The sequence below is a fragment of the Misgurnus anguillicaudatus genome, chromosome 18, assembly GCF_027580225.2.
Source record: "Misgurnus anguillicaudatus chromosome 18, ASM2758022v2, whole genome shotgun sequence".
NCBI lineage: Eukaryota > Metazoa > Chordata > Actinopteri > Cypriniformes > Cobitidae > Misgurnus > Misgurnus anguillicaudatus.
Window position 1 is genome coordinate 9,746,066 of NC_073354.2, and position 21,869 is coordinate 9,767,934.

The 21,869-nt window shown below is 37.1% G+C and overlaps 1 protein-coding gene, 3 long non-coding RNA genes and 1 other non-coding gene across 7 annotated transcripts; 3 read left to right on the top strand and 2 right to left on the bottom strand.

Annotated features, from left to right (window-relative positions):
* Window positions 1-54: 54 nt before the first annotated feature.
* On the top strand, window positions 55-14,615 carry LOC141350540 (uncharacterized). 2 transcript variants are annotated; one of them, XR_012358581.1, is made up of 5 exons: window positions 55-1,233; window positions 1,777-1,877; window positions 13,197-13,346; window positions 14,193-14,279; window positions 14,364-14,615. It is a non-coding gene; the product is annotated as an uncharacterized lncRNA (long non-coding RNA). The 2 variants fall into 2 exon arrangements; XR_012358580.1 differs by having other exon boundaries at window positions 55-1,877; window positions 14,392-14,615.
* Window positions 1,320-1,562, top strand: LOC141350727 (small Cajal body-specific RNA 13). Its single transcript, XR_012358861.1, has one exon.
* On the bottom strand, window positions 1,757-13,013 carry LOC141350541 (uncharacterized). The gene is made up of 3 exons (XR_012358582.1): window positions 12,466-13,013; window positions 6,386-6,469; window positions 1,757-1,884 (listed from the first exon to the last, which is right to left on the bottom strand). It is a non-coding gene; the product is annotated as an uncharacterized lncRNA (long non-coding RNA).
* On the bottom strand, window positions 14,281-18,926 carry LOC141350539 (uncharacterized). 2 transcript variants are annotated; one of them, XR_012358579.1, is made up of 3 exons: window positions 18,298-18,926; window positions 14,612-14,785; window positions 14,281-14,533 (listed from the first exon to the last, which is right to left on the bottom strand). It is a non-coding gene; the product is annotated as an uncharacterized lncRNA (long non-coding RNA). The 2 variants fall into 2 exon arrangements; XR_012358578.1 differs by lacking the exon at window positions 18,298-18,926 and having other exon boundaries at window positions 14,612-16,290.
* Window positions 18,927-19,169: 243 nt separating this feature from the next.
* On the top strand, window positions 19,170-21,343 carry LOC141350537 (alpha-1-antitrypsin homolog). The gene is made up of 5 exons (XM_073855842.1): window positions 19,170-19,324; window positions 19,526-20,203; window positions 20,302-20,572; window positions 20,660-20,807; window positions 20,920-21,343. Exons 2-5 carry the CDS (start codon window positions 19,534-19,536, stop codon window positions 21,106-21,108), a joined length of 1,278 nt encoding a protein of 425 aa, XP_073711943.1. The 5' UTR covers window positions 19,170-19,324; window positions 19,526-19,533; the 3' UTR covers window positions 21,109-21,343.
* The last annotated feature ends 526 nt before the right edge of the window (window positions 21,344-21,869 follow it).

Consider the following 21,869-nt stretch of genomic DNA (forward strand, 5'->3'; position numbering starts at 1 on the left):
CCTAGTTTTTATTGGTTAAAAAAGCGTCCGTCATAAACGCGCCAATTGCTTTATTATTATTATCTCAGGTTTTTATTACGATGTTTGTTATGTTAATTAAAACATTAAAGTATATTTACCATTAAATAGACTTTTTAAAACGTTTATTTGTCTTGTATGACGTAGTTTGGAGGCGTTTCCATCCGGTTGGCATTGCGCATTCTAGCGTTTCCTACCGGTGTGTGCCATTGCCATTTCTCAATCGGAGGACTGCAACCTCCGGAGGTCGCCTATGCAGACTCCATACGTCATCAAACCTGGTTTATTTAAGATAACTAAGCATTGCATTCGCAATTCATAACATATTACAACAATGTACGATTAACTAAGAATAGTAGTCGACTTTATAACTGTTAATATTCCGAAATAAAACAGTCTTTATGACGTATGCAGGCTGCATATGTGACCTCCGGAGGCGGGAGCCTTCCGATTGAGAAACGGCCTACATATTACGTAGACGCCTCATAACGTGCTGGGACGTAATCCAGCGTCGCCGCCATATTGGTCAAGTCTCCACAGTCTACGCTAGCGAGTCAATCGGAGTCAACGGAGAGCGAGCAACTATGCGCGTATTTTATAATCCACCGATTTTATAGGTTTATGCTGTTACATTGAATGCAAAGTTTCCTTAAGTGATTGTTAAAGCGTACGCTGTCAAGCAAAGCATGTGTCTTAATAAACGTTTGTGAAGACATATCTAATGTAATCTACTGACTGTGTGTTTTCATAGAAAGCTTCTAGATTGCAGTATGTTAGGTGACGTTATTAATACTTAAACAAAAAGGCAAACGATTATGAACATGTGCCGAGAATGAAACACAAACATGAGATTCGGAGGAGCATTGTATATTTTTTGAATCATTGAACATCACCCGCCCGGACAAATATGGCGGGGCCGAAGCAATGACCCCATCTAGTTATTTTTTAACATCTATTGTATTTGAATGCGTGGTGTGTGTTAATATAAAATATATTAAATAAATATAAATATTTAATAGAATTTATTTATTTATGTATTTATTTTATATGCGTATGTCATATGCCTACTAGTGCTCCACACTCCAGTTCAGTTGGTGGCGGTAATGCACCAAAAGTTGGCTTGTCAAGCGCCATTAAACACTACAAGAAGAAGAAGAATAGTGTTTGAAAAGGCGAAGTTTACTTCGGTGCGGTAGGTGATGAGCAGTACTGTCTGTAAGTATATACAAAATACTATTACAAGCATCGTTAATTAAATGCTGCATGTGCAGTCTCGCTTGGCTTGTCTCTTGTGTATGCAATGGCTGGAGACTTGGCGAGTCTGCAGAGATTAATCAGAAGAAGCAAAAGGCGTGACTTCTGCAGACTATGTTGTTTCACGTGCGATATTCTTTCAACACACAAAACATCGTCCTGTTTTCACAGCGGTAATGGTTTGCCATGTACCCTTACCAATCTAAAAACAGGAAAAGAAAATTGCAGGGGCAATAAGATATTGTCTAACAGGTCAAGAACACTGTCTAGACACTTCTATTGCCACAATTTAGCAATTCTGTATGGTATGAGTGGGATAATGCACTGATTTTTAAACTAACATGATTTCCTTTATTCTGTAGGTGTGTGTGGTATGTTTTAATTTTATAAGTTGAGGTAAGAACATAGTAAAAGGATAAAACTGACAGGTTTGCTGGAAACTTTTCTGAGTTTGCTTTGTTCTGTCTGGAATGATGATATCAATGTTTGATTGATTTTCCTTAGGAGTGTTGACCTATAGGGGGAGCAGACACGCTGCTCAGAAATCCACAGAAGCAGCAGCTCTGACTTTGTGCTTCTCTCACATAATTGTCTCCCCTCATCAGGTATGGACTGTAAATATCAAACAAATACATTTGTGAGATGTTTAAACTTCAGAAAAAAATGTGATTGTATTCATATGTTTAAGTTCTTTTTGTTTGACATTTTTAAAAAGTTGATTCAACTTTTAGGGGCAGCTTCCCGGACAGGGATTAGACTCACTAGTCAATACATTAGTGCCCTTAAAATTTCCCTCAAAATGCACACAAGTATTGTTTTTAGTAAGGCATGTTTTTTAAAAAGTTTTTATATTCTAATCCCAAATTCAGTATCTCAGAAAATTTGAATATTGTGAAAAGGTTCGATATTGAAGACACCTTGTGCAACACTTTAATCAGCTAATTAACTCAAAACACATGCAAAGGCCTTTAAATGGTTTCTTCTGTAGGCTACACAATCATGGGAAAGACTGCTGACTTGACAGTTGTCCAAAAGATGACCATTGACACCTTAAACAAGGAGGGCAAGACACAAAAGTTCATTGCAAAAGAGGCTGGCTGTTCACAGAGCTCTGTGTCCAATAGGGGTGGAACGGTACACAGAAGTCCCGGTTCGGTTCGTACCTCGGTTCAGGCGCCACGGTTCGATTCACTTTCGGTACAATGGAGGGAAAAGCAAAACAAAAATTAAAGATTTTTTTTAGTACTTAAGCTAATCTTAAAAACATAGGTGTCCTTATCAGTGTTATTTTGAGATGTCATGAATATGAACTGAAATGCATTTAACATACTATCTCGTATTTCAAAAATGTATGCCACTTTAAGTAATCTTGTACTCATCTTTCATACAAATATGGGTTCAATTGTATTACCTAAATAAATTTTAAAATTACATTTTGGCCTTATTCCATATTAATGTACTAAAGAACAAAAAAAAGGCTCTTAGGATGAATTAATAGGTGTGTACGACTTCATGAGGCGCTGCAAGAAACGACAAGTGGATGACGTCAGAGTAACGCGAGAGCGATTTGAAATCAGCCTCCTCCGCAAGATTTCTCGTGGTACTCTGACGCTGATGGCGCTGCGTAAAGTTGAGCACGCTTAAAACACTGAAAGCAGCTGAACTCGACAGAACTGCCCTGCGTATGCCTGTTGTATATAGCAGGACAATTTATCTCCTACTTCTCAGCGTGAGAAATACAAAGTGTGGCATTTGAACTGACTGAAATGCGTGTTTGTCAAGGTGAATGCGTGAGACTTGAGAGCCCTGATTAGATGTATTTCCACTCACATACCTAACAACTGCTGAACAACGCCGACGCACAGTCCTCGTCTTTTCCACCACTCTCTCGCCTGTACTATTGTAACTGACTGGAAAACTGAAGTTTTGCCAAAGTTGCGATCTTAAAGAGGCTGGCGGACCGTCTAACTCTTGTGGAACACCACTTGCCATCCTCGCTATCGCTCCTCACTAACTGACTGGACCGGCGTCGACGTGACAAAAAACTACAGAGTGCCAGAATGTAGACGGGCTCTGATAGAGCGCATACATAGGCGGAGCTCGGATGCATCGGCGCCAATCAGAGCTAAAGCGGGGCAACAGATTAGCTGTCCATAAAGAACCCGCGTATCTAACAGTAGTTCCGCATTACATTAATTATTTTGCACGCAAGTTTTTTTATTTTCATACCGTGTATTCTCCGTTTAAATTCATGCACCGAACTGTGACCCCCGTACCGATTCGGTTCGAAACGAATACATGTATTGTTCCACCCCTAGTGTCCAAGCACATTAATAGAGAGGCCAAGGGCAGGAAAAGATGTGGTAGAAAAAAGTGTACTAGCAATAGGGATAACCGCACCCTGGAGAGGATTGTGAAACAAAACCCATTCAGAAATGTGGGGGAGATTCACAAAGAGTGGACTGCAGCTGGAGTCAGTGCTTCAAGAACCACTACGCACAGACGTATGCAAGACCTGGGTTTCTGCTGTGTTTCAACCCACTCTTGAACAAAAGATGACGTCAGAAGCGTCTCGTCTGGGCTAAAGACAGAAAGGACTGGACTGCTGCCGAGTGGTCCAAAGTTATGTTGTCTGATGAAAGTAAATTTTGCATTTACTGTTTCTTGTATTTTCTTTGTGATATGCTTTATATTTTTTCCCCCTTTCCACAAGGCTCCATCGTCAGCAAACAATGATCTCCCAATATCCCCTTGTACTTAAGAAAATACATTATTTATCATAATAGTAAAGAGTATTGGGCTAATGATGCAACCATTTTTACACCATATATGTTCCAGATAAGGCTTTTCCAATTCTAACTTGAATAAATCTAAAAAAATCTTTAATCCAATTATTCTACCTGTTATTCCTATCATATCTAGTTTAATCATTAAACCTTCTTCCCAAACAATTGCACTGGACTTTTTGATAAAATCCCCTTGTCCTCGCCAAATCTCAGAACAATTTTAAATTTCAGACCTTGATCACACCCTTCTTTCAAATCTTCAATTACACCTGGATTTCTTTGCACTAATACCGTCAAAATAATTTCCTCTTTCCTCACTGTTCCCTTTCCTTGGCTTGTTTCCATATTATCATCACTATCCACTCTATCATATGCTCCCCACTCTGCATTCACAACACAGCTGTGCTTACTTGCCATCGTTTTTTTCTTCTTATTTGAGTTTCCCATTTTTGTTAATTCTCCACCTTTCAACCCCCAGCTGATAATGCTTTTCTTCCAGGATCCTTTGCCAAATTTTTGTGTTTTTATAAATTGACAGTTTTAACCATACAACTTTGTTGCAGTGTTCCGTGTCCCTCCTGCGAGTTTCTGACCGGAAGTACCGACCACTCGACTAAACAGCGACACTGGGCTCTCATAACACCTGAGCAGTGCCACAGACTGATCGACTCTATGCCATGGCACATTGCTGCAGTAATTCAGGCAAATTCTAATTTTTTGAGATACTGAATTTGGGATTTTCCTTAGTTGTCAGTTATATAATCAAAATTAAAAGAAATAAACATTAGATATATCAGTTTGTGTGTAATGAATGAATATAATATACAAGTATTTAATATAATAAACAACTTTTTGATGAGGTTCTAATTATATGACCAGCACCTGTATATTAGTAATAGTATATAGTTTGGAATTGGATCATTACCTTTAGCATTATTTTATTTAAAAACTTTCACATACTCCAGACTATATAGCTTGAAATTGAGTACTACATATTACATTATTTGAATAAGAAATACATTTAAATAACTAAATGTAACTTGAAATACTTCATCCTAAACTAGATTTAAAAACTGCTATGCTTTTTTGTTATTTGAATTTTTGTGTATTCTTTGTTTCTATTTCAGGTAAAGCTGGATTGGAAATATAAACAATTGTAAAAAGTTATAATATTTAAATAGAATTGCAATCACAGGGAGCGCACCTGTTCCCTCTACTCATTATTTCCCTTCACATATAAATGGTCACTCTATAGCAGAACGTTTCCTCTGTTTGGGCTTTCACAGCGGTCCTGTCTCATTGGGAGGTTTTATTACTTTGCCCTGCTTCATTCCATGTGCATGCTGTGACCCTGCCTTAGTTTTACATGTTGTTTTTCTCTGTTCTACCATTACTTGTACCAACTTGTGTTGTTGTCATCATCATTTACTCAGAAAGAAATCTCTTAAAACCAAGAGTTCCAGCTGTCAAAGCTTAAACTTTTATTCTTAGGAAACAAAGCTGACATATCAACAGAACATCTGACTATTTCATTCAAAGCATGCCAATTTTTAAACAGTTAAAACAAATGATCTGTTTTTCAATTATTATTTTAATATTTCCTGATCTGCTTTGCAAATACAACTGGATAATTGTTAGCAGCGCAAAAGGTCATGAGTTCGAGGGAACATACTGATGAAAGAAATGTATCCCTTGATATGCATTGTAATTTACTTTGGATAAAAGCGCCTGCCAAATGCATAAATGTAAATATAGTTCAATGGTGGAGCATTGGGCAGTGCAAAAGATCATGGGTTTGAACTAAGGGAAAACACATACTGGTGAAAAAAATGTATACCTAGTAATGCATGGTAATTTACTTTGGATAAAAGCATCTGACAAATTCGTAAATGTAAAATGATTAAAGATTTAGATATTTTGATTATAAATTACAAGATTATAGTTCCCCTAAGAATACCTGATTTTCTAGAAGGCCTCAGGTTAAGTGCATATACGTACACATATAAAATATACAGTAACACGTTACAATAAGGTTGTATTAGTAAACATTAGTAAATGCTTTAACTAAAATTAACAAACAATCAAAAATATAGTTTTGCAACGTTTATTAATTTTTGTAAATGTCCATACAGTTATTTATTATTGTTTATGGTGCATGGTAAAATACAACACTTGATTTTATAAATGTATAAGTTAATGCAAAAAATGTACATGAACTAAGATTAAGAAATACTTCGTATTAAATATTTTCTATTAAATACTGTATTTACTGTATTACTGTATAAGTATTGTTAAAAATTACAACCTTATTGTAAAGTGTTACAAACCTTCAATGCAACAATATTCATTTGGTGGTGTTTGAGGACCCCTTGTGGACAGCAGATACAACTGCACACATTTGCTGCCGATTTCTATTAATAAATATCTGATGTTAATTTTCTGATATCTTTTACACTATCAATGCTGATGGAGAATTATGGAAGGGTTTTCCTGCCAATTTAAATAATAATAGCAAAATTATGTCCCAAATTTAAAAATTAAATGCTAAAAAAAGTTAAAACATTACATCAAATTATTTCATTTTCTGAAAAATAAAATGCAATTGATGATTTGACATTTAATTTTAAATACCATCTCGAGGCAAGACATAATTAAAAGGCAAACTTGAAGAAGAATCTGTAAATACATTTTAAAAGGCTTTTTATTCATGCCCAAGCAATAATAGTGACAGAATTAAAATGTAAAGTTCAGCAGTAATGTTTATTCCCTTTTTTATTGTTTTTCTTTTTCATTTAGGCTACTGTGTCACTTGTACTGGCCCACGATTGCATGTAGCTAAGCAGTGAGCAATATTTAGACTGTAGGATAAGATTATTATGCACAAAACAGCATTTTGTTTACATTTCAAAGGAGGAACCAACACTCAGTGGCTGATCCGCTGTTATGTATGTTGCTATATTCCCACATCAGATCCGATGAGGCGTCAGTCATACCCAGTGACCAATGAGTAACTGTTTGAATAAACATTATCTTCACATCTGTACACATTCCTTGTTGTCTATACCACCCAGGCCCGGTGCCACAAGGGGGCAAAAGGGGGCATTGCCCCCTCAGATCTGATTTGTGCCCCCTCAGTTTCATATTTTTGTTCATGGTTACAAATAAAATTTTCAACCTAGACTACTAAAATGGACTACTAGTCCGTCCAAGCTCGCACCACTGCGGCCTCCTCCCTGGGCTTCTTGCCGCAGCTCTTCGCTGTATTGTGGCACATAAAGGTAGCTCTTGCAAAATCATCCTCTTCCATATCATATTGATTACCCTCCGCTATTATTGTAACATGAAGTCTGGCTCGCTCCACATTGTCTGTTAGCTTAGCTTAGCATAAAGATGGCGGCTGATCGTTTCTTTGGGGTATGTTCGTGTATTTTCATAATTTCATGTTCGTTTTTACAATATTTGCATAATGGTATAAATAAAAAAAGGCGAATAGGCGAAAAAACGAAAAAACGTTGGCAACTATGTAAGCAGGTCACGTCAGCAGCATGTGCCATAGTCTGCTCGTGTACGCAGACTGAAGGACTAAGAACAAATTCATAAAATCATTTGTTTTGTTTTCTTTGCACAAAAAAGTGTTCTTGTCGCTTCATAATATTAGTATTGATTTACTGAGGGAACATGGACCTTTTTCATTCTTTTCCGGGTGTAAATCAAACAGTCTATGGGACAGTCACTATCCTTCTGGTTTTCATCAAAAATATCTAAAAATGTGTTCTGAGGACAATCGAAGGACTTAGAGAGTTAAAACGACACATGGGTAAGGGATTTATGATAAAATTTTAATTTTGTCCCTAGCGTCCCTACGCAAATCGACGCCCTTGCTCCTTGTTGTTTTTCATTTATTAATAAATAAATAAATTATGCTACATGATAACAGTGGCGGTCCTGGCTAGATTTACGCCCTGGGCGAACCATCCCTTGGCCGCCTCAAAAAAAAAAAAAGAATTACCCCCAAACCCCGCCACCAACATGTATTATTTTGTTATATATAATCTTAAATACAAAAAGGTAGCAAGAACAGAGAAAAACATGTAATACAGTATAAACACCCACTCATGCACACACACACACACACACACACACACAGTTGCTGCTGTGGAAGTATCGGACTCCTCATTTTGGCCAGTGGGTGCTCTAGCTCTAAAATATTTCAGAAGTGCCCCTGAATTAACAATTAAGATACAATTATGTAAGTTACTTATTTCACACATGCATCAGTTACTCAATTAAAATGACCTTAACACACGTTTTATTAGTATTTGTTAACATCCTATAAACTAAGCATACACTGCAAATTATTTAAAAAGCTATATCACTGTAGCTTACAAAATGCCATGTCAATGTATATTAGAAGTTATTTAAGTTGACACATATAGCGTAAAGCAATAAAAAATTACACAGTCAGGAGGTCTGTGTGAATTTGCACTTTTTGTGTTGCACACACAAACTAGACTGTGTTGCCTATAGACGGGTTGCACGGCGACGTCACTAACTGGTTGCGCGCGCAACCGAGGGGCAGAAAGAAGAGAAGTGCATTGTGTTGTATGCTAGTAGCGGTGTCTGTAAGTCAAAATGGCAAGGAATTGTTGCGTGGAAAATAGTACCAACAGAGTCAGTGCTGGGTGCCTGATGTTAACATACCAGTAGATGCGACTATTACGTTACAACCATTATAATTATAACATTATAATACATACAAGTATCACAGTAACACTGTAAAAATATAGACAGAAAAACAGATCCAACTAAAATCAAGTCTTATTTATATACAAACAATAAAGAACGCTTCAATAATTAAGGTTGTTGCAGTAGCAGATCAGCTCACCAATCGGGCTTTCTGCCCCCTGGATGCGCGCGCACCCTGCAATGTTTGTAAACTTGCAACCCCTCTATAGAGTGAATTTAGTTGCATGGCATGATGCCTCAATTCTAATAGTTGCTAGTTCAGCAAAACTAAAACCAAAACAAGAGTGCGAGGCTAATATAAATAGCCTATTTCCTACTGTCACGTCACACGTTGTCACTCATAGAAATCGGCATACCTTTATCTTTTGCCCGTTTCTCCTCATCTTCTTTTCCTGAACCGGGCAACTGAGATGGCTACTTTAGTCTTTTAATTTGATCCATGATGATGAAGATGAAGACTCGACATCATTAACTTTGCATTACATTTTGCCAACAACAACGTCCGTTTTACCCGTCAATCAACCGGAGTCACGTGACGTGAGTCACGTAAGTTAGATGACTCTACAGAATTTTTTTCACATAACCCAATTGATTACATGTTCGTAGGTATATGTCTATGTTAATTTTAGGAATGAAAAATACAATTTATTTGGAAGCAGACGCAGCAGTTTGTGTTGTGTGGCCTCTGGCCTGGGATCAGTCAATCCCTCACTCGCAAGTTGATTCCCCGCCCCCCTCACCCGTGCCTTTTCTGAGACGCACACAACTGTGTTTCTCATGGTACGAGCACTAACTTGACATAGAAATGAGCGGTTTTGATATTTTTTTTTAGGGCGCTCGTGCGCCCCTCACATAGATTGCGCCCTGGGCGTTCGCCCACATTGCCCATAGCAAAAACCGGCCCTGCATGATAATAGCTTTCAACATTTATTCTACAGAATAATAACCACCCAACAAACTACAGCTTATTTTAGGATAAATGAAGGTGGTAATTTGTACCGAGTTGCGCTATTAAGCCACTCAAAATCACAAGAAAAAATCACTCGCCTCGACAGCCCTAACAACATTATTAATCCACTGAGATCCTCACAGATTCAACATGTTATGTACATACGCAAAAAGATTGGCCATTTCTCTGCTTGTTTTTGTCTGTCTACCTTTTCAGGGGCAACAGTGATGTCATTGACTGCCACTGACAGCCGCAAATTTTAAACCTGTTTAATAAAATCGTTGTGAGAACGACAACTGGCTCTTAGATTTTAAGACTACAATCATTAGACACCACACACTTCATGAGATTATCTTATGACCCAGAAAGCCTTAAAACCTAGCACCTTTGTATCTTCGAAAATTACCATCAGAATACAACCCATTGCTTACACTGCGGTAGCAACATTCTGGTCACTTAATTATCCCTAGATTATCAAAAGTGTTTGATAAATCATTCCAGAGCTTAGGGGCTAAGTAAAAAAGGATCTACCACCTTTAGACAATGTTCGAGAATCAGACACAGTCGATCAATTTAAGTCTAAACTAAAGGCATATCTCTACAAAGCATGCACATAAATCATCTGGTAAATATACTTATGTCGCAATAGTTAACTTGTCTGGAACAGAGCATTCACATAATTCATCTGGGAAATATACTTATATATATTAAATGTTTTATTTCCCATATAATTTTATAATATAGTATCTAATATATACACTAGAACTTTATTTTACAGTACGTGTACTTACCTTGTACATATATGGTAAACAGACAAATGTGTGGTACTTACTTGATGATCTACAGTAGATGATAATTAAATGGAATCATTACTGTACTTACCAGTGGTACATACTTGGTAGTTATTATGTAACTCTAGGTAAGTACTGGGTAATACCAGATACATACTTATACATTACTTACTTAGTATAAGTATACTGTAAATAAAAAAAAACTGTACTTACAAATTAATGTACAGTAATTAGTACTTACAGACTTGCACTTATAGTGTACGTATTTGATGATAACTAATAACAAACATTACTGATGTGCCATTTTGTACTCAGTATATTTGTCCTTTATTGTACCCTTTACATCCAGCAGCTTATTTTATGGTCTAACTAGTTTATACTACGCTATATCTTAGGTGGTAGGTCCTGTGTAATAACTGTGTAAAATGCAGCACTTTATTTTACAGTAATTTTCCATGCAGTTACTATTGACGTACTAGTGAATGTACCAGGTATTTAATGCACATAATATTCAATGTTTGGGTTTAAAATGTACAATAAAGGACTGTACTTACCACTGGTAAGTACAGTATTTTGTAGATTCTCAAAAGTAAGTACCACACATTTGTCTGTAAGTACAACATATATTTACCATATATGTACAAGGTACACATACTGTAAAATAGAATTAGCTATGTCTGACCCCTAGGGAGTCTGCTGACATTGGCTTAACTTAGAACTCTTCTATAGGTTACATAATTACTCCGCTTGCTAGTATGGTTTAATCTTAGCCAATGTACTCTGCAACTTTTGTTGTCCACTAATTTTTCTGTGTTTTCTCTTGCTTTTATTAATGTAAACAATTGTGAAAAGCGCTATATAGCGCTATATAAATAATATTGACTTGATTGCAAACAAAGACCGCAACTGGAAAAGACTGAGCATGATGAGTCGATATAACCAAATTACATTTTATAATCGGTGGAAAATCGTGAGGTGTCCCCAGCTTAAGTTTGTCTCATGACCATGTCATGCTAAATCTAAGGGAGATAAAACCAACTAAACTATTTAAATGCAAGACTATGTGTGACCTGTGAGAGTGCTGGGTGCTGTTAGCCAACAGCTTTAAAGAATGTTATGTGTTTGTTAACTTTTAAGGTCAGGGTCACTAGTCATTGTCAATATCTTTCAACATCCAATAAAAACAATCCAAATAGGAGTTTGGACAGTTACATACCTAGTTTCTGTGTAACAGTGAGCTATCAATAAATTATGTAAAGCTTTATTTTGCTAGTGGGAAGACTGCTATTATTTGGTTCTTCAATATAATCAGGCAAGCCTGAGACTCAGCTTACAAAGAACATTATCAGAACTTAATTTTTTTTTTGCAAAGTAGCCAAATTTATCAAAAAAATATTCTTTCAGTAGGACTGCATTAATGTTGGCTTTATAACGTCATACATCTACAAAAGTTATTTTGTTTTATTTAAAGACATGGTTCTGGGGATAAGTGTTTGCTTTAATTCTTAACCATTGATCTTGCTACTTCTTTTTGTTATGGTGATCTATATATGTGAACCGTGCTGGCAAAATTAGTTCTCTATTAAAAACTGGCAAAACGATGTATGATTTATTGGAATCGGACAAAAAGCAACAACTGTTTGAAGTTAATAGAGTCAGCAAAGTCAGTTTTGAGAAAAATCAAGTTAAAGGTTTTTGAGGGTTCAAAAGCAAAATCAGTGCATCCATATCTTAAAATCACAGATAAAACTAATAGATTTAGTCTATACTTTTTTTTTCTTTTACTGTTTGATTGACATTGAGACAGACAGCTTTCAGATCTACTGTAATACAAGGTTCTAATATAATGTTACACATCAGATATTTTTTCCCAACAGTCAACCAACCATTCACTTAAGACATAACAGATTATAGGTCCTACCTGCGGAATTCTTCTCAAAACCAATATTTTTAAAACTGTAATTCTGTGTAGATGTCTGTATAACAGGGTTGCACGCTTGCGCGTCTGTCCATGTTTTCGGATGTGTCAGTCAGAGGGAGAAAGACTGTTTACATGTCTTATCGCTCTTAATAACCATTTTAACATCCAGCAATCCAATTCTTGCATGTTTTAAAACCAAAACCAAAATGTCAGAACCACATGTGGATGGACAACCATCTTTGTATTAGACGGTTTAGGACGGTACCCCTCTCAGAAAACGTTTTAGCTTAATGACTGTTTGAAGCATTGGTATTGCTAGACATAGGTTTAATGGCAATGATATTATGCAGCAGCTGAAAGTAGTCCCTTGAGTAACTTTCAATAGCAGGGGACTATTTTCGGGCACAACGTAATATCATTGCACCTCCTGCCGCCATGTTACAGCAGCAAAGTTAAGTGCGATGCTAATGCTAAGCTATGCTAAAAGTGGTAGCGTCAGAAAGAAGCATGTGTTCACCATTACATTTTCATCTTCAAATTTCGTCCGCTAATTAATTCTATGATTTTGTCACGGTGTTAACGATCAGTCTAACTGCTAGAAACATATAAATCCTCTGGTGACCTGGGTACGTAATGCTTCATGATGGCACTGCCAATGGAAGAATAAGGAGAGAAGGAACCATGGTGATTTCTTGGCCCATGCTGGTGACTGGCTTATAAGCCGTTTTTAGTTCCCTAGAGCTGTGCTTTTGGATCTATGTGCTGAATTGGGTCCAGTATTTGAGAGGGCAACATTCCGGAGCCATCTCAGTCCGAATACAAGTCCTCACCACTCTGGGGTTCTTGGCAACCGGCTGTTTCCAGCAGAAATTGGCAGACAGGTAAATTATTTATATACAAAAATATAAGTAATCCTCAACTTTGTTGACCTTTTTGTATATAAAATAATTATATTATAATATTTCTAGCATCTCATCATATGTCTGGTATATCACAGCCATCCCTGAGTGCCATAATACTTGCCATTTTGAATGGTATTGTTAATATGGGTACTGTGCGAGAACAGGCCGAAAGTAAAATGCAATTTGCAGCAATGTCTGGTTTCCCAAATGTAATCAGCGCAATTGACTGCACTCATGTTGCTATAAGGGGTCCATCTGAAAATGAATTTGTTTATGTTAATAGAAAGCATGTGCATCTATTAATCTATATGGGTCTATTAATTAATGTGCAAGTCATATGTGACTCCAACATGACCCTAACAAACATTGTGGCATGCTGGCCTGGTTCAACACATGATTCCTTTATTATGACACAAAGCAGTGTAGGGAACAGACTAAATGCAAGCGCAGTACGTGATGGCTGGCTTCTTGGTGAGTTTAACAATATGTAGAAATTGTAACAATTTTGTTTTAATTTTTTACTTTTAATATAATTATAACCTGCAGACGACAGTGGCTACCCCCTGAGACGCTGGCTCCTTACCCCATTTTTAAACCTGCAGAGCACAGAGCAATCTCATTATAATGAGGTCCACTCTCGTGCCAGCGCAGTTGTGGAGCATGTCATTGGCATCCTGAAATGCAGATGGCATGCTCTGGATGCCTCGGGTGGCAGACTTTTATACCATCCAGCAAAAGTGTGCAAGATTATCAGGGCATGGTGTTTTGCACAATGTAGCACTGAGGAACGGTATTAATCTCCCTCCTGATCTCCCTCTACCCCAGCCCCTTGCCCGACATAAGGGATATCAACGAGGTGCAAGAATCCGTGAGGATGTCATGCGGCTTTTGTAAAAAAATCCAAAAATCAAGGTTCATGTTTTAACTGCATCTTTTAATAATTGTCAAGTGTCAATTCTCTCATCTGCCGTAGCTCATCTGAAATTCTGTTGACAGCGTTTATTGTGTCTCGCTGTAACTGCAGGATGGCATCAGTGAGCACCCGACCACTTTTGGACGTGCCAGACGCAGAAGGTGTACCGCTTTGAGCCGGCAATGTGCATCTGCATCCGAGGACCCCTCACCCTGAACCTCCTGTTCACCCACCGCTTCAGACTCTGGAAGAACTGGAGGACAAACATTGGCAACATTTACCACCCCACACACTCAAATGTACAACGTAAATGATTAAAAATCTGTTTAACCTTGCTCCTCTGTGGTCTCAGTCACGTCAGTGTCTCCCTCCTTTTCCGACACAATCCCACACACGCTGACCTCCCCAACTATGGCAGCGATTTTGCTGTCCACTGATGTGAGATCCGCTGTACATGGGCCCACCAGTTCTGGCGGTGGGAGGACAGTTTTCTCTTTGCCTCCACCTTGAATGAATGAGAATCTTTCATGTAAATAAAAGTTTTTGAAATATTGTTGCAGCAGCAACACTTTGCCACTCGCACTGCTTCTTTTTATTAGTGATCACACTCCTTTGGCCACCAAATAACACCATTTTCCGAACCTCCACCTCCCCTACAAGTGTTTCAATCTCAGTGTCTGAGGAATTATGTTTCTTTGCTCTAGTCTTACTTGTCCTCTTATTCAAAGTAACACAAAAACACATTTTCACTTTGATGGGCTAATTGGTGGTCGCATGCCCGTTAACCAGGTATATTTTTGATGCCAATCACATTTACATGCGGATCAGCAATCATGAGGTGATTTGCATTGACTATCAGTGTTGGGCAAGTTACTTCCAAAGTGTAATACATTATATATTACAAATTACTGTCATTTGAAAGTAATTAGTTACATTACAATATTAATGTCTCTGAACTGTAATGAGTTACACTACTTTTGCGTTACTTTTGAGTTACTTTCATCAAAAGAACAGAAGTATGACTAGGCATTATAAAATGTTAAAATGTAGTTTGTTGCTGCTTATAAATCTAGAAGTTATGTGTTGGCCCTCAACCTTTGAATAGGCAAAGTGAAGATTTATGGCAAAATACAGTAAAAATCACTGTCAGAATCATAAACATAGACAAATGATCTGGTAAACGTCTGGTAAATTATGGTACACATACCAAACACAATAGAGCTAGAGCCCACTATAATGCAACCTATAGCCTAATAACATGGTAAGACACTCAACCTCTTTTCATTTCTATTCTTTAATTCACTTTTAATTCAGATTCACAGCACAAACCTGGCATGCACTTGGTTGACACAACTTATCAAAAAGTGCTATTGGAGGATTAGGTCTCAAGGAATACAGCTCATTTCAGTACAATATAAGGATTACATGTAGACTAACATAAAAAAACACAGCCAAACAGAGGAACACTGCTTTTTGCCAAACAATGAATATAGGTTCCCATACAAAGGCTGGTAAAAACTTTAAACAGTGATGTTTAAATGTTCTATTTAGATAACCATGTTTAAGTCTTCACTATGTTATGTTGTAGTTTAGGTTGCTGTTTGTAATAAAACTGTAGATAGCATAGGAAAAGCCTAGCAAAAAGCAATCTATTATGTAAATGGACTGTAACCATAGCAACGTTAGCTTACCTTGTCATTGCTGGTGTGATATGGATTTTACTGGCAACATTTGTAAAAGTATCTTTACTTCTGAGGTTCAAGCAGCACAGGAGACCGATAGAAACTTTCTGTTGCTTTTACTTAGTGCTCTTATTCGCAAAATTATGCGTGTGCGCGCTATCAGACCTGATTGCGACCACTTTAGTCAATGCTTATAAAGCCGCGGACTTCCCAGATTCGGCTCTTTAAGAAACATGTCTATATTTGACGCGCACCGCGTCCAAAATCGCATTTCAAATACAAAGTTAAAGTAAAAATGAACATGTTGCATACAGCACGTGGAAACAGGCATACGCTGCGTCCCAAACCGCCTACTTCCATTCTATATAGTAGGCAAAGAGTACGAGAAGTAGTGCTTTTCGCCCACTATATAGTATGGAAGTATGCGGTTTGGGACGCAGCCACGCAGCTTTTTCATGTGTGGATGCTGGTCGCGCGCATTGGTCAAAAATAAAAAAAATAAAAATAACACGGTCTAATTTTGAAATGCATTGTTGTAACGCGCTCGTTACTAAGACTGTAACGAGTAAAATATTACCAAAATTTTATTAGTAATGTGTTATATTACTGCGTTACAGCAAAAACTAATATATTACTGTAATATATTATATTTTGTAATGCGTTACTCCCAACACTGTTGACTATGTATGGTTAAAAATGCCCGTGTACAGGAAGGGATATGAGGCTGGTTGATGTACGCACATCTGCAGGTGATCTGTGATTTATAAAGGGAATATTGCTTACAGGTGTGCGTATTCACGTTTTTATAAGTCTGAATATTTTTTGGCGTACACCATTATTGGCTTTTGGGCACACGTACAACTTTTTAAACAACTTTTAATAATGAACCTACGCATCGTTTTATAAATGAGACCCCTGATCTTTGGTGTCTGCAGCCAGACTCTTCTCATTGCAGCTGCAATAGCATGATTCAGTCAGGCTTCAGGAATTCAAGAAGAAAAGTGTTCCCCCAAAGTATCAGCTATCAACGTGTAATGACCTGTTTCCTCCCCTAAACCAAGTATACGTTGAATAACCCGATACATTTTCACTTGTCGAGTGAATTTTTTATAACATAAAACCATTTACATAAGCAAGAAAATTTAGGGCTAGGATTTAAACTTGCACAGCTCATGTTTTGACAAGAACAAATCATCTATAAAATTAAGAATTGTCATATAGTTTCTGTTTTTGTATAAAAGCAATATTTCATTTCTGTTAGGTAGGGGTTGGCGATATGACCAAAATCTTCTATCATGATAGGAATATGTAATACGGTAGAGTTGTGTTTTTCTTTAAATAAGGTATTTATGTAATTAAAATCTTTGCTACCATAGAATTTACATAATTCTCGTTACAAATATTAGTTTCACAAAAACGTATACAAGCTTAAAAAAAGAAGACAAAAAACCAAACAATACTCAAGCTCACTGATAAACAGCCAGTGAGTACGTTTACATGCACAGAATAAGCGGATAACTATCAAAAATCTGCTTATTACAGAAAACTGTTTTCATGCATTTACATGCAAACCAATAAGCCGGCTATGCAGACAACTGCGTTTACATGGGACTTGAAGAATTATCAGTTTTCTCTTAGGCAGTGACGTCATCATCGCCTATAGTACATAATAGTCGTTCAAAAAGTCAATGGCATATCTGTCTTAAGCTGTACTGTTGTATCTCTTCTCGTGTCTGCAGAACCTGTAAATGTAACATAAGCTTCTATTTTAACAGTTTCTCTGCCAACTGCTTTAGTCGAGCGGAGACTTTCATGCGTTAATTTGCGCTTACTTCCGTGTGTGACGATTATCTTTCATACGCGGAGATATGCGCACATGGAAAGCCAGTTAAGGTGTTTACATGCCACGTGAAATCGGCGTAATGAGCAAAAAAACTACCTGTGCCGATCGGTTTTTGCTTACGCCGTTTATGGGCTTTCCCCGATTAAAGAAAACCGTTTTACGCGTTTACATGACCTCAGGTGTTATCAGTTTATTAAGCATAATCGGGGTAAGACTGTGCATGTAAACGCACTCAGTGATGAAATAATTTATACAGCTACGGACATTTTCCTAAAATACATGTAAAAACATTAGCTTTTTGTTATTGAGAAATGAATTTGAACTTGTTTTCTCTGAAGTTTTCAAGACTGGAAAACGCTGTATCTTTTTGTTATTTGGATCATGTGTTCCCCATTTAAATTTTCCGTAAATAAATGGAAATAAAAACATTTTTATAGAAACTTGGCAGAAATATTGTTGTTAGAATGAAACAATTTGATTTTACTTAAACACCTAGTAAATTTAGAAAAACTGAATCTTAAAGTCGTCTCTTTTTTTCCGTGTCTGTACAGTATATATATAAAGGTAGAAAAGTGATTTAGTGAAGAAAATCTCTCACTTCTGTTTGATTAACATGAGTTAAAGACAGAAGCAATACTAGGTAACTTTCCCTTTAAGACCAAAGTCCGTATCCAATATACTGTTACACATGCCTTTTATTTTTTTAGTTGTTTTCTTTCTCTTCAGACCTAAATGACCGTGTTTATGATGATTCTTTGCTAAGGCAAACATTTCAACGCATATGTGTATTTAAGGACAATAAAGGGTCAAAAATGCTCAATGAGCATCGGATGCATGGCTTGCATTCGACTCTCACACAGAAAAAGCGTGCACATATAGCCCAGTTGTTTTTGCTTTAACAGCTTAAAATCACTTGTTTTAAAACTGTGGTGCTTAAATACATGTGCAAACATTAAGTTTCCGTGACCACGCACACAGCAACGTGTCATGAGCATGTAACCTCAATAGAGACGATAGTCAAAAGTCTCTACCGGTTGACAAATTTCTACCAGTTTATCGATTTATCGCCCACCCCTACTGTTATTTACAGTTTATAATCTTTAATTAGGATTCACATGCTGATACAATAAAATGTACATATGTGTGCTGTTTAATTTTTATACTTTTAAGAAACTTCAGTTGGCATACGTATGAAACAAAAAAAGGCAATCAGTTTTCTAAGACTTCTAAAGTTGTTTAAAGCAGGTAGATTCTAAAGTTAAATCTAAATTGCTGATTGAGAACTTGTTTTATCTAACAAAGTAAACTAACACAAAACTTCAGTATTGACAAACCCAGTGTAGAAGTCTAAAACCGTTGCATCACTAAATGTAGAGCAACGGATAACCATAGGTGATTGTGTTCATAGAAAGGGGGTGGAAACTGGTTAATGTTTAAAGATTTCACTCAGCTGATGTTCAAAAAACTATAAATTGATTAAGCTTAAACCGAACTGTTACCCGTCAACAGGACTTTGAGGGTAAGTGACAATAATACTTTTTTCGTAATTACAAACAAAATGCGATGATTTTTGCATCAAAATTAACAACAGTACAACATAAAATACAGTAAATTATAAATATTTAAAAGTTATGCTATGCAGAACATCCATTTTAAGATTTGTTTGTATTGTTTGAGCATTTTGTTAACATGTTATGCTCTTTGATTCTAACACATATAGGTGAAAAAATGTGGGGAAAGATATACTGTGGTGTGATCGGTGCTTTGCTTGTGGCAATTGCCTGGTCCGCACCACATGATGGCCATGACCACGGTGGCCATGAGGCTGACCACCACCACCATGTCCACCATGGGAAAGATGAACCCCATCCCATTCATGGCAATGACACCTGCCACCTGCTTGCTCCAGCCAATGCTGATTTTGCCTTCGCTCTCTACAAGCAACTTGCTCACAAACCCGAAGCCCAGGGCAAGAACATCTTCTTCTCGCCGGTTAGTATTGCCATGGCTTTAAGCATGCTGGCTGTAGGGGCCAAGGGTGAGACTCACTCAGAGATTTACAGCAGTCTAGGATACGGCAATCTGCAGCCTCAACAGGTCAATGAGGGTTATGAGCACATGCTCCACATGTTTGGCCACAGCAAGGATGCTATGCAGCTGGAGTCTGGTGCTGGTGTAGCCATAAGAGAAGGTTTCAAAGTGACTGACAAGTTCCTTAAGGATATTCACCACTACTTTAACAGTGAAGCCTTTAAAGTTGACTTCTCCAAGCCTGAAACGGCAGCGCAGGAGATTAACAAATTCATTGCCAAGAAAACCCATGACAAGATAACTGATATGGTAAAGGACCTGGACCCCAGTTTGGTGATGATGCTGATTAATTACATCTACTTCAGAGGTACTGCAATTTTTTTCAAATTAATTGATATATTTTCCATATATACTGATCTTCATAGAAGTCTTAGTTTGTTGACTGAAGATCTTTTTTCCTTGTAGGAAAGTGGGACAAGCCATTCGATGCAAAACAAACCCACAAAGCTAATTTCCATGTGGACAAGGACACCACGGTAGAAGTTGACATGATGAAAAGAACGGGACGCTATGACATCTATCAGGACCATGACAACCACACTACAGTCTTGATGGTACCCTACAAAGGCAATACTTCTATGATGATCGTCCTCCCAGACGAAGGCAAAATGAAGGAGGTGGAGGACATCATCTGCAGACACCATATCAAGAAGTGGCACGATAAACTCTTCAGAAGGTATTTCTAAACAAATCACACGTTAAATGACCTCTGACCTTTTTTTTGGATTTATGTGGTATCACATGTGACCCTTGTGCCCTGTAGCTCTGTGGACCTGTTCATGCCCAAGTTCTCCATCTCTGCATCGATCAAGCTGAAAGGGATTCTGCAAGATATGGGAATAAACGATGCGTTCAGTGACAAAGCAGATTTCTCTGGAATTACAACGGAGATGAAGGTCAAGGCATCACAGGTATGTGTTTATAACCAATCTCTGTTTCTAAACCTTTGTGGCGGATGAAGGTAATTTTACGATTGTCACAGTTTTTTCTAGATAATTCCTAACATTATGATCCCATCTCCAGGTTCTCCACAAAGCAGTTCTTAGCGTTGATGAGAAGGGCACTGAGGCGGCAGCTGCAACTACAATAGAGATAATGCCAATGTCCCTGCCAGACTCTGTGCAACTTAACCGACCTTTCATAGTTTTGATTGTAGAAGACAACACTAAGAGTATCCTCTTTATGGGCAAGATCTCCAATCCAAAAGAATAAATCCTTCTCCAAACAGAACTTTCCACCCTTTCTGTAAGGCTGCTAATCTTGGCTGCTACAAAGATCTTGAAAACTGTAATAAATGTGCAGCGTTCAAAATCAAATTTTGCAATATGGTCATTTAATGAATTATAGGGCATACCTTACCTGCATTTTAGCAAAAAAGTTGAATCACTGTTTGTGTTGTGTGTTTTACACATAAGGAAATTAACAAAATTAAAATACACTCATATGAGATATAGACTCAAGAAAGTTATTGTTTATTTTTTTTTGGTGACCCACTTATGTGCATTGTTGACAACACAGACAAATAAGTTATTTGAAATATTAACTGAGCTATATCAAGTAAACATTTTTATTATTTTTAGCCAAGGCTAATATATAAAAGTATATCGAAAGAAAACCAGCATACACCTATTAGACAATCCAATAATCACAAAATAAGGGCGAAAATAAAATGTCCAGACACATTCTTCTGAATGTAACAAACTGCAATAGCCCATGCACAGATTGAGGTTACAATCTATGTACGACGTAGAGTGATGGTTTAAAAATAAAATGAAACAATTTTATCATTTTTAAATTGACAAATTATCAGCCATGTTTCTTAAATTCATGTTTTAAAATGTAGTTAAATTGAAAGAAAAAATATAAAATAATAATAAAATAAACTATAATAAAACAATAAAAACTGAATAAAAAAATAAAACTGAATTAAAAAATGTTTTAATTAAAAACAGTCAAAACTCTTTCAAACTCTT